Source organism: Marmota marmota, unplaced genomic scaffold (genome assembly GCF_001458135.2).
Source record: "Marmota marmota marmota unplaced genomic scaffold, marMar, whole genome shotgun sequence".
Taxonomy (NCBI): Eukaryota; Metazoa; Chordata; class Mammalia; order Rodentia; family Sciuridae; genus Marmota; species Marmota marmota.
Window position 1 is genome coordinate 257,263 of NW_025999932.1, and position 12,162 is coordinate 269,424.

The following is a 12,162-nucleotide window of genomic DNA, read 5'->3' on the forward strand; positions in this document are numbered from 1 at the left end:
CTGGTAGAGCTCTGGTGTCCGTGGGGCATCCGTGGGCAGGCTACAGCCCTGGTGATAGGAAGCTGTTTGCTGGCTAGCCAGCACTCTAGAGAGAGATGTGTTTGTAACATTTAATAGCTTAACAGAACTAGAAGCTCAACAGTCTGGGCAGGCAGATCCAAGGAGGGAGGCAGGGGTATCTTCTCCATGAGGGGTCTGGGAGAACTCAGATACACAAAACAGCTAGATCACAAAACAGCTTTCAGCCCACAGAACAAAACATAGGAGAAAGTCTGGAATCCAGCCCGTTAGTCTTGCTTCCTCCCTGCTTTCCTGACCCAGCCCAGAAGGCCAGCTGCACCTTGGCTGGCCATGCACGGGGTCCTGGGCATCATGTCCCGCCCGTGTGTGAGAACAGGCTCCAGGCTCACACAGGCTCACATGTCTGTGCACACCCAGACGGTAGCATGGTGCCCAGCAAGCACGGCATGCGCAGGGCCTGGCCCTGCCTGCACCACAGTGCTGCACACTGTGCATGGCCTCTACCCCTCTACCTGGAGTGCCCTCCTACTTCAGTCCAGCCAGTGCCTGCCCTTCCTGTGAGTCTGTTCCTCCTGGGAGCTTTCTCCAGCCCCCAGCCCCATAGCCTGGGTTCACCCCATCACTCAACTGCAGCCCTCTCTGGTCTGTTCACTTTTAGTTGCTATCTGGGGCCTTTTGAGAGCAAAGGAAACATCCTTTTTACCCCAGGACTTGGCACAAAGCGGGTACTTGTCCTGTTGGATGGATGGATGGATGGATGGATGGAAGGATGGAAGGAAGGATGACTAGATGGGAGGGAGGGAGAGAGGAAGGAAGGAAGGAAGAAAGGAAGGAAGGAAGGAAGGAACAAGTGTATAGATAGACGGATGGATGGATGGCCAGACAGGAGGGAGGGAGGAAGGGATGGAGGGAGGAAGGAAGGGAGGAAGGAAGGACAGGTGTATAGATGGATGGATGGATGGATGGATGGATGGCCAGACAGGAGGGAGGGAGGGAGCAAGGGAGGAAGGAGGAAGGAGGGAGGAACAGACAGGTATATAGATGGATGGACAGATGGATAGGTGGGTGGATGAATGCATGATGCATGGATAGATAGGTGAGTGGATGGATGAATAAAAAATGGACAGATAGACAAATGGAAACAATTATGCTCTCGTCCTTCCTCCCAGTAACCAACAAACCGTCTTGATAGCAAGGGCTCATTGCTGTCAACGCAGCTAGACTCTCAGCTCACTCTGCCCACATGCACCTTACAGGGCGTGGAGTCCCTGCATCCTCCAAGCCTCTGCCCGAGAACGTGGTGCTTCTTGACAGCCTTCTAGATGGGCAGCTCCGATGGCTGTGAGACACTGTCTCCCCAGACACATGACCATGGGGCCTGTGCCCGTTGGTGTAACAAGTCCCTTTCTGCCCAAGTCCTAGCCTTTGGTGCTGGAGGGCTGTGTTGCCATGGCCTTGGCCACAGGCCATGGTCAGACCCTGGCCCCTCCTGGACGCTCCTGTGGCTAGGTCTCTGTGGCCCCACATCTGCAGACTCAGTGCAGGGTCATGGCATTCTGTCCTGAGGGCTAGTGCTGGGCTGGGAATGTTGGCCAGTGCAGAATGGCTTGTCATGATGGTGGCGAGAGTAGAAACATCTCTGTGGGGGATGGCAGGCTTGCCGGGTGTGCTGGGGGCAGGCCATCTGTCCATCTGTGCAGTGACACAGGTACCTGCTTGTTAGGGTTTTGGGGAGGCTGCTCATGTGAAACGGAACCAGTGTCTCCTGCACGGCCTGGTCACCAGGACTCCATTTCACCTTGATCAGTTCAAGGACACTGTTCACAGGGCACCAGGTCCAGGGTCCAGGCAGAAGGTGGTTTTAGTTGTTATTTTGTGTCCTAGTGAGACAGATTGGGCTCAGGGACGCTGCCATCTCTGCATCCTGCTCGGTCCTCCTGCCTAGTCAGGCCTTGCGGAACAGCCTTGGCTGCTGCATCCTCACCAGCACCTCCCAGGAGGGCAGGGATATCCTCTAGCGCCCGCCACCTTCCTCCACAGCCGTCCTGTCACTCGACTGTGCAGTTAGCAAGCTGGACCTGTGAGGAGAGGGTGGCTGGGCCGAGACATGCTGGGCCCAGGGGCCTGCAGGATGGACACTCAGGCTGCTCTCTCACTCACGTGCCAATAGCCAGCCTTTCCTGGAGGGGACTGCCGTGGGAAATGCATGCCCCGAGCAGACACCCAACAAAGGGGTGGTTGCCACAGGGACACCGCAGTGACATCCCTGCCCCCACAGAGGCCTGTGGGAGCAAGTCTGTGTACGACGGCCCCGAGCAGGAGGAGTACTCCACGTTCCTCATCGACGACCCCCAGGAGACCTACAAGACACTGAAGCAGGTCATCGCAGGGGTGGGGGCCCTGGAACAGGAGCACGCGCAGTACAGGAGGGACAAGTTCAAGAAGACAAGATACGGGAGTCAGTGAGTGCCTCGGGGATGAGGCTGCGGGCAGGGTGTGGCCAGGTCCACCTCAGACCTCTGATGGTGCCCACCTGGGGAGGGGGCTGGGTCTCCCAGCCTGTCTCAGCCAGTGTCTGGCCCCATCTGCCTCTGCCTCACACGCCCTCTGCCATCTCCCAGGTCACTGGCACAGGCTGGCTCTGGAGTGGCCACATTCTTGTCCCAGGAGGGAGGGGGTAGGGCATGCGGATGCTCAGGACTGCGTCAGGTGGACCACGCTCGACCCATCACCAGCTAAGGCTGGCAGGTAGCATGGCTTCCACCTCCACTTCTGCACAAGAGCAGAGGTCATGGGAGATTGAGTTCAATGAGGCGAGGGCTAGAAGGGCCCATGGCCAGGGGTGAGTGGGCGTCTTGACTGTGCCCATCCAGCAGGTGCCAAGGGACTCCATGACAGAGCCACCACACAGCCTAGAGTGGGTGGGTGAGCCTGCAGGGAACGCCGACCATGCAGGCAAGAGGCCGGGGTTCTGGGAAGGATCAAGTGAGGCTCAGGGAGAGTGAACGCTCCCCACGTCCTGCTGGATAGAGCCCGAGCACCTCTAGGGCCTCCAGCATTGAGGCAGGTCTTGGACACACCTGGCAGGGAGCCCACACCCCCTTCTGAAGGCCTCCCTCCTAACGTCAGAAGCCAGCAGCCTTGCAGTCCAAAGCCAGGGGGCTGACCGCAGCCCAGGAAGCAGAAGCCTGTTCTAGGGGAGGTGTTGCACCCAGAGCAGGCAGCGACCCACCCCAGACACCCACTACCCAGCACCGGGCATCCTTCAGCCACAGGTGGACAGAGCCCGCCTTCCCCACGCTCACAACACACACTCCATAGTGTACCACACACCGTGTGCACACAGGTCCAGCCTACACACGTGAACCTCATGCATTACAACATGTGTGTCGCAACCCCTTGCCCGCAAGGAAGATGCAACACTCAGGAATCTTCTTTCACCAGTTTATTTCAGGCCCTTGATAGTTCTTCTTCTCTATCTCGGATGCCCCTCCCAGCCTTCGTAAAGCATCTCAAGCCCCAATGCAAAGCAGCCACGTGGAGCTTTCTCATAGGGTGATGAAAAGTCATGCGCCAACTCTCCCAAATAAGGAGTTGTTTGTCACAGACCACAGCGGAGCCAGCGCCATCTTGTAATGGCGACCATAATTTGCATAAACGGCAGAAGCGGCTCACCACACATGTGATCTGCAGCCGGGGTACAGTGCACGCCAACATGTGTGCGTGCTGCATGTACCACCTCGCGTGTGGATTCTGCGCACGTGTGTGCACACTGCATATCGCAGACACACAGCACCTCTCTCCTTCAGGGAGCACCCAGGGGGAGAAGCCTCCTCCTCCCCTTCCAGGGAGCACTCAGAAGTGGGCAATGGAGCTTGCTCTCCCCCTCCTCTTCCAGGGAGCACCCAGAGTGGGGACCTCCTGTTCATGAAGCATCCTATCCCCACTTCTTCCAGGGACACACAGAGTACAGAGCCTCTTCACCCTCATCTTCCGGGGAGCACCCAGAGGAGGGAGGGAGCCTCTTCTCTGCCTCTCTTCCAGGGAGCGCCTGGGGTGGGAGCCTCTTCTGCCTCGCCGGTTCCTGGAAGCAGCTGGGGTGTAACTTTATCCTCTCCCCGTCTTCCAGGGAGCACCCCATTGGAGACAAGAGTTTCCAGAACTACATCCGACAACAGTCCGAGACCTCCACCCATTCCATTTGAAGTGTGTGCAGTGTTCTAGGGTGGCACCAACCTGCTGCACAAGGCCACCCACCCCCGAGCAGCAGAGGGAAGCTGAACCGATAGAGCCTTCACAGCCCAGCAGCTCCCACAGGACCAGTCCTGGCTGCCAGGGCTCCACACGTCTCCACTCAGAACTCTTACCTCCTGCTTGCCTCACCTGCCAGTGCCGAGTGGTCTGACTGGCCTCTGGAGTGTGGGGTCATTGTCTCCTCATTCCCTTTGTCCTGTGGAGGTGCAGGGGTCAGATGAATGGTCAGGAAGCATGGACTGCCCAGTAGTCATCCAGGCCCTCCTCTGGCCTGGCCCTGGCTCTTCTGCTGCACCCCTCCAGACGTGAACAGTGTCACTCCATCCCTACAAGCCTACTGCCCCCCTGGCTGTGACAGGGGCCTCCCTGTCTGTTTGTGGCTGGAATCCCTGAGGGGCCTGGGCTTTGGGGGCCTGGGTCCCTTCTGCAGAGTCCAGGCAGGGAGAGGCAAGATTCAGTGTCCTCTGGCTGACTGGCCAGCCCCAGTCCCAGCACAGCCGTCCTACTACGGGTTGGTGTGGGGAACCACAGTCCACTTGCCTGCCACCCCATGGGGAGGTTGGGGGGAGATTTTTGAAAAGTGCATTTTTCAAGCCGCCTTTCTTAATGTTTTTAAAGGAGTGTTTTTAATTAGCTCTTTGATGTAAGGTAACTCAGAACATTGAAACCTTTACCTGCTCAAGAGGGCTCTGAGAGGCAGATAGCCGGGAACTGTGTCTCCAGCTGCCGGAAGGTTCTCCCAGGGACTGCCGTGCCCCGTCTCAGGAGCCCAGGAGGAGAAGGGCAGGGCCGTGGCCAGAGCTGCTGTCTTGTGACAGGAGGGTTGGGGCAGGAGGGCAGACCTCTTCAGCTTGATGGCACACTGGTGTTGCAGACCCTTGCTCTCCAGCACCCCTGGCCTGTGGCAGGGGGTCCTGGGGAAGCACTGAGGCACATGTGGACTTCCTTGTCCAGGCTTTTCATCTAGGGACAGATAGTCACATCATTTCTTGTCACAGAAGTAGTGGAGGAAAGTGTAAAAAACCTTTGGACACATGCTCTCAGGCTGCGATTTTTAACAGGGATTTGTAACAATGTTTCTGTTTATAAAATACTAATAATTTGCAATGTATTTTACTGGCCAATTAAAACAGAGGTTTTATTCTTTCTGAGGACTGGCCTGTTTTCCACAGGAGCCCACTGGTCACTGCGCTCGTTGGGTAGGGGCACCATGTGGGGAGTGGCAGGTGACAAGAGAGGGTCTGATGACAAGTGGCATCCCTCCGGCAGGCGACATTCAGGTGACATGTGGAGCTTTAGGTGGGAACTTGGCCCGCGGTGCCTTCAGGAGAGGTGTTGCCCAGGCCTTTAGACAATCCCCAGGAGAGGGGAGGGCAGACTGCACCAGGAGCTAAGCTGTGCAGTCTGAAGATGCGTGGAGCTGAGCCGTGGCCCTGGGGGTGGAGGGATGGGCACCCCCGGGACGGGGGGGGGGGGACGGGGGGGAGCTGCTGTCTGCTGTTCTGCTGCCCCTCCTGAGGCCAGGAGAGGGTCAAAGGGTGATATAGGCAAAGACCCCGTGGCTGGGGCCAGGGATGGCTGATGTGGTTTCTAATTTCTTTAATCTTTTCTCCATTTTGTTTTTCTTTACTTTTTTTTTTTTTTTCGCTGGGGGGCTACTGGGGATTGAATTCAGGGGCACTCAACCACTGAGCCACATCCCCAGCCCTGTTTTGTATTTTATTTAGAGACAGAGTTTGCTGAGTTGCTTCTGATTTCTTGATTTCTTCCTTCTCTCCATTTGGTTTCCCTCTCTCTCTTTTTAATTCCCTCAGTTGGCTCCATCAGAAGGAAGGTCTTGGGTCTGCCTCTGGGGACTCAAGTCAGACATTTCTTGGGAGTCATCAAGTGGCTAAGGACTGTGCCCCAAAGGCGGAGGCTGGATTGTCCCTGGTTAGCCTCCTCCACCCACAGGAGGGCGGGGTGGGGCAGGGAAGGTGAGCATCCCGGGCTGGGCTCTGGGCAGCACCAGGACCTGAGGACCCAGTTCACACTGGGGTGTATGAAATCAGAGTCAGGATGAGAAGGAACACGGAGGTAGGAGGCTGGCCCTGGAGGAAGGAGATGGAAAGGCCAAAAGGCCAGAAGGCCACAAAGTGGGCCCTAACGGCCCCGTGTTCCCATGAGGGGTACAGAGGCTCCTTGGAGACCCGTCATTCTGCTCATCCTCTTGCTCACTAGCCTTGGGCCCGTGGCCTGTGCCCTCTGGGATGCAAGAGGCTCTGGGCTGCCCCAGGAGGACCCGTGTGTGGAGGCTCCCTTGCTCCCTCCAGGTGCCCATGAGCCTCATCCTGGGTAAGCTGGTGGTCAGGAGGCATGTGCATCAGCGGGTCCCCTGAGGGTGCAGAGCAAGCCCCTCAAAGTAAGCTCCTTTGGTAGAAGAGTTATTTTGAGCCAAAGGCACTTTAAAAAACCAGCAGTGCAAGGAGGGTCCTCTGACCTCCCTTTCTCCCGAGGGGAAGATGAGGCCCCAGCCACAGTTTCTGGAGGACAGCAGCTCCCACACAGACCTGGTCCAGCTGACCCTGGTCTTCCCACTGCTCCCCCACTGTGCACCGTGACACCGAGCTCTCTGTTTCGCCCGGGGGAGCAGCCCCACCTCTGGGCCCCCGGTGTCAAGCAAGGCGTGCTGAATGCACACTCCTCCCCAGGACCTGCCTCAGTGGGGTCCACAGCCTCATCCCCCCCCCCCAGCCAGCCCTCCAGGGGCAGGGCAGTTTTCCTCCCTATCCCTGCTCTGTGTGGCCAGCTGGAGCAGAGGAGCAGGGATCTCCTGTTGGGCTGCACTGGGCTGAACTGTGCCCCCAAGTCACATGTTGAAGACCCCACACCCAGCACCTCAGAGTGAGGCTGTATGTGGAAACAGGCCTTTGCGGAGGTAAGAAGTAATATGAGGTGTTGCAATGAGCCTCACCCAGTCTGCTGGGTTCCCCTGAGAAGAGCTCACCCAGTCTGCTGGGTTCCCCTGAGAAGAGCTCATCCAGTCGCCCAGAATGGTGGTGCTTGTCTGTGATCCCAGCGGCTCCAGAGGCTGAGGCAGGAGGATCACAAGTTCAAAAACAGCCCCAGCAACTTAGTGAGTCCCTAAGCAACTCAGCCAGACCCTATCTCTAAATAAAAGATATTTTTTTAAAAAAGAGATGGGGGAGTGGCTCAGAGTTAAGTGCCCCTGGGCTCAATCCCCAGTACCAAAAAATAAATAAGTAAAACAAAATAATAAAAAAGACAGAGACGTACAGGGATGGCCACGTGCAGACACAGACGACAGCATCTGTGAGTTGACAGGAGCGGCCTCGGAGACGCTGACCGACCCCGACCCTGCCAGGGACGCAGTCTGCAGAGCTGAAGGGGTGCGTTCCGGGTGGAGCCACCGGCTGTTGTCCTGTACAGGCTGGTTTTCACATCAGCACAATTCCAGTCTGCCACAGAGAGGCTCTCCAAGCCCTCCTCTCAGCAGAGCACCTCCACGTCACTCTCCGGGCAGGAACCCTATGACCTTGCCCTGGGCTCTCCTTCGTTTTCCTGAGTCTGACTCAGCCCCACGTTCCTGGTGGAAGGCTTGGCCCAGGCCACCACCTACCCTCATCTGCAGGAGAAACCCAGGCAGCCTAGCCCTGCTCCCAGCCCTAGCTGGCGGGGAAGGCTGCTCTGGGCTGGGCCTGCTGACCCTTGACCCCTGACCTGCAGTGATGTCACAGCAGCTCCACGGCAACCACCCCCATTCTGGCTACTCCCTGGAGAAGGGACGACAGGGAGAGAGGGGCAGCAATGCCCTCAGTGTGAGGCTGTGCAGGCCACAGCTCCCTCCTCCCACAGGCAGAATGGAGAAGGATCCAGCCACACACAGGAGGCACCGGCCGGGCCCTGGGGCCCTGCCCTCAGGAGTGGCCCCTGGACATCTCAAGGCAGCCAGTGAGGGGGCCGAGCTCCAGAGGAGCCGGAGCATGGGTGGCTTGCACCAGAAGGGAGACCCCCCAAGCCGCATCAGGAAGCTGCGCAGGGAGCCGGGTAGGAGGGTAGGAGGGTCTCTGCTGGAGGGCCCAGGGCTGCCTGGGCCGGCAGCTCAGGAAGGGATGGATCCTGCGGACACCCACCTGGGGCGTCCCCAAGCACAGGGTGCTTTCCTGCCTGGGGCTGTGAGACCACCCCACTGACTCCTTGCCAGATGCTCCCGGGAACTTCGAAGTCCCACAGTAAGCTCAAGAGCAGGGGGCGTCCCCTCCGTCCAGGCAGGCCTTCCTCACCTACTTTGACAGGCCATTCACAGGCTGGTCAGGAAGCAGCAGGAATGGCCTCCAGGTCTGGTCCTCAGCGACCTCAAGCAGCAGCCCTGAGACAGATGACGAAGGACCCAGCCTAAGGCTGGATGCACTGGGTAGGAGGGGTGAGCCCCCCAGCAGGAACAGGTAGCAGGCTGCCTGGTCTCCATGGAGCACGACCCTGGAGGACGGGCAGAGTGGACGTGGCATCCAGCCAGGGATGGCTGGCAAGAAGGCTCCTCCATCTGCAGGTCTTCCCTGGCCCACTGTGCTGGGCTCAGGGCTTGCCGCTGGCCAGTCCCTGCAGGAAGCCCTCCAGGACAGGGTGATCCCCAGTCCCCAGGGTCCCGGCTGTTCTTCCATCAGAACCATGGTTCAAAGCTTTGGGACCCCCCGGCCACGTTCGGGGTGGCACACGCCTCTTATCCCAGTCACCCAGAAGGCTCAGGCAGGAGCATCACATGTTCAAGGCCAGCCTGGGAAACAGACCTGAATCAAAAACTAAAAGGGGCTGGGGCATAGCTCATTGGTCGAGTATCACTACGTTCAACCCCTGGTACCAGACAATAAATAGATAAATGATGAGTTCCCTGGGCTGCGTCGGCTCCTGGTGGTTTGCAGGAGAGGGGGCTGCAGCAGGGAGCGCAGTCACGGCACTCAGACCTGGCAACCTGCCTCTCCTTAAAGGGCTTGCACAGCCACATGCACGTGCAGGGACCTAGGTCAGGAAGCCGGCAGGTTGAGGAGGCCCATCCTCTCCAGAATCACCAGGAAGCTCACAGGGTTCCCTCACCTCAGGCAGATTCAGGGTGCTCCTGTGCCCTGCCTAGGAGAGGGGACTGCTAAGAGCACCTGGCTGGGGGCCAGAGAACTGGTGGCCATCCCACCTCCTTCTGTCTTCCTGAAAAGGAAGCCTGGGGTGACCAGCAGGAGCAGAGGCCCCTCCCCCATCCTGTTCCTGTCACTGTGCTGGGACAGGGGGTTTCTAAATCCTAGGGCCTCAGACGTTCACTGTGAGGCGCCTGAGTCCCACAGAGATGGCAGAGCTGGGAGAGGCCTGTGCTGCAGAGGAGACGGGGTCCAGCTCCTGATGGCCACTCCCCCTGCTGCCAGGTGGTCCTGAGCACACGGCAGGAGGAGCTTCAGACCAGGACAGTGCTGCAGGTGGCAAGCCCTGGGCTGGGGCAGACTGGTCTCAGGAGCCAGGGCCCATGTGCCAATGGTGCTGACCAACACTGTCCTTGCTTCTCAGAGTCTGAAGACCAGGGGCAAGACCCAAGGAGGGATGCAGATGAGACCATCTGGTAAGCAGGTGTGTGTGTGTGTGTGTGAAGAACAGACCCCACCAAGGTCAGGCTTGGGAGGGACCCGCAGGACCCAGTGTCCTGAGAAGATCCACCTGAGGGCCTGTGGGGGGCGTTTCAAGAATTCAGGTTTATTGGGAGGGACTCCCCACAGAAACAGGACCCTCTGTCCCCTCCTTGCAGCCCATTCCAGCTGGCCCTGGCCTCAGGTCAACTGGCTTGGCCAAAGTGTCAGAGCAAACAACCCCACAAACCACCCTGGAAAGGAGGTGCTGGACCCAAAGAGGTCTCTTCTGTTGGGGTGGGAGCGTGCCCGATGGCTCCACAGAGGGAGGCCCCGACGGACTCTCCCAGCATAGCCCTGCCCCCGGCTCCACCCACCTAGGAGGCTTCAGTCACTGAATCTCCCAAGAATCTTTCTTGGACATCAAGGTCCAACTCACCACCATGGACCCGGAGTGGCCTCGTGGAGACCAGGGCGCTCGGCCACCAGTGTGGCTGGAGGGCAGAGGGCCTGGGGGAGGCCTGGAGCACCCTCCCTGCCCAGCTGGGTGTGGGTGGCAGGGCTGAGCCAGGAGGCCCACGGTCCTCTTGGTGGTACAGTGAGACGCTTGCCTTTACCCCACCATGTCTCCCCACCCGATGCTGGAGAAGCCCCCTCCCTGCACCCTAGATTCAACAGAGTGCTGCAGGGAGGGTCACCCAGGTGGGGTGGGTGACTGGCCCAGACCCAGCCCAGCCCAGTCTCCATGGCAGCTGGTCTTCAGGCAGAGGTAGCCATGCACTCACTGATGGTAGTCACCTCTGCACAGCGTATTCTGGTCCTTTGAGCAGGTGGGACCTGCTTTCTCGATCAGCCCAGTTAACTGTTGCTAGCAGGATACTGTCATTCAGGGTGTGTCTAAACAAGAGGGGTCATTGGAGAAGTCAGGGTAGGCTGGCTTTCAGTGCCAGGAGGGAACCTCATGTCCAGACCCTCTACCCACAGAAGGGCCCCACAGACTCACCTCAGCTGGGTGCCTGTTACCCAGCACTGGCACGAGGCACCCAGGCAAGGGCAGGTCCATCTCCTCGTCCCATGACACCTTTCCCTCCCTGTTTCCCTTCTCTCACAGTCAGGCAAATCTAGAGGAAGACAGGAAGGAAAAGAATCAGGATGCCCTGGGAAGCCTGGACCTTGAGTGTGGGAAAACGGAGTCAGAGGTTGAGAAGAGCGACTCAGAGACCAGCACCAAGGAGGAGCAGGCAGGAGCATGTGCAGGCAGCTGCGTCCTGGAGGCTGAGGTGAGCCCCACTTGGTGCCTGGGGCCCTCTGTCATCTTGATGGGGGTCTGCTTGTATCAACCTGTGGGTGTCTTCTTTGGCTTGCAGGAACAAGAGCTGGAGTCCGTGAAGCTGAATGATCTTCTGAAAAAAGAGGCAAGAGCTTCCTTTGGTGACAGGAGCAAGCCCGCCCGGCCATGAGCGCACTGCAGACTGGTGGTCCTGGGGTCACCTCAGCAGAATCCATGCTGTAGAGCTGCCCCAGGCCCTCCCCTTCATCCAGAGAGGCCGGGGTCCAAGCTTGGCCTCTGCTGTCCCAGGGCATCCTCGCCCAGCTTGCCAAACAGGGCAGGCACTGATGGAGTTGGGTCCTGAGAGGAGCTGACATTCAGCGGACCTTGGCCGAGGAGAACAAGCCAGAGCCACCTGCCCAGATGCAGTGTTAGGGATTCTAACGGACACTTGATACAGGAAGGTTGATTCTAGTCTCCTTCCCAGACCGTGTGCTAGTTATGGAGAGGGTGGACATGTTGCTTACCAGGATTTTACAACAGACCACCCTGGGTGTGGTTATGGGCCAGCCAAAGTGCCCAGATGGAAACCCTGAGGCAGCTATCAGCTAAACTGCAGGGCCACTGCACCCCAGTGTGAGTCTTTGCCAGCGGGTGCAGTGTGGCATGGCCACTGCCCAGAGGCCCTGGTGGGTGAAGGTGTGGGAGACCCTCTGAAGTCTCAGGAACCTGATGGGAAGTGACTAGGGTGGACGGGAAGGCCATATTCCTCCCTCTCGCTCCCTGCCAGAGTCAGCCCCACAGATACCTCATGGCCACACTGCCATTAGCCCTCCAACCAGCTTTGCCGGACACCCCACCCTGAGCATCACCAGCATCTGATAACCCTGGTGCCTGCCCTGGCCTGCCTGGCTGCCCAAGGCCGGGAGCTGCAGCCCCTTCCAGGAAGTCTGCTTTCTTCACAGCTCACCCCAGCTCTGTGATTTCCACCCACAGAAACCATCTGCATTC

General features: G+C 58.6%; 2 protein-coding genes across 2 annotated transcripts in view; both read left to right on the plus strand.

Annotated features, from left to right (window-relative positions):
* Rasa3 (RAS p21 protein activator 3) overlaps nt 1-5,421 on the plus strand; it is a 51,539-nt gene extending 46,118 nt beyond the window's left edge. The window contains 2 exon segments of the mRNA XM_015483920.2: nt 2,300-2,483; nt 4,151-5,421. Of these exon segments, the coding sequence (XP_015339406.2) occupies nt 2,300-2,483; nt 4,151-4,226 (260 nt within the window). The 3' untranslated portion in view covers nt 4,227-5,421.
* Nucleotides 5,422-8,000: 2,579 nt separating this feature from the next.
* Nucleotides 8,001-11,811, plus strand: CUNH13orf46 (chromosome unknown C13orf46 homolog). Its single transcript, XM_015483921.2, has 4 exons — nt 8,001-8,322; nt 9,826-9,877; nt 10,993-11,161; nt 11,249-11,811. The coding sequence occupies exons 1-4, from the start codon at nt 8,004-8,006 to the stop codon at nt 11,339-11,341; spliced, it is 633 nt and encodes a 210-aa protein (XP_015339407.2). The 5' UTR covers nt 8,001-8,003; the 3' UTR covers nt 11,342-11,811.
* Nucleotides 11,812-12,162: the final 351 nt, after the last annotated feature.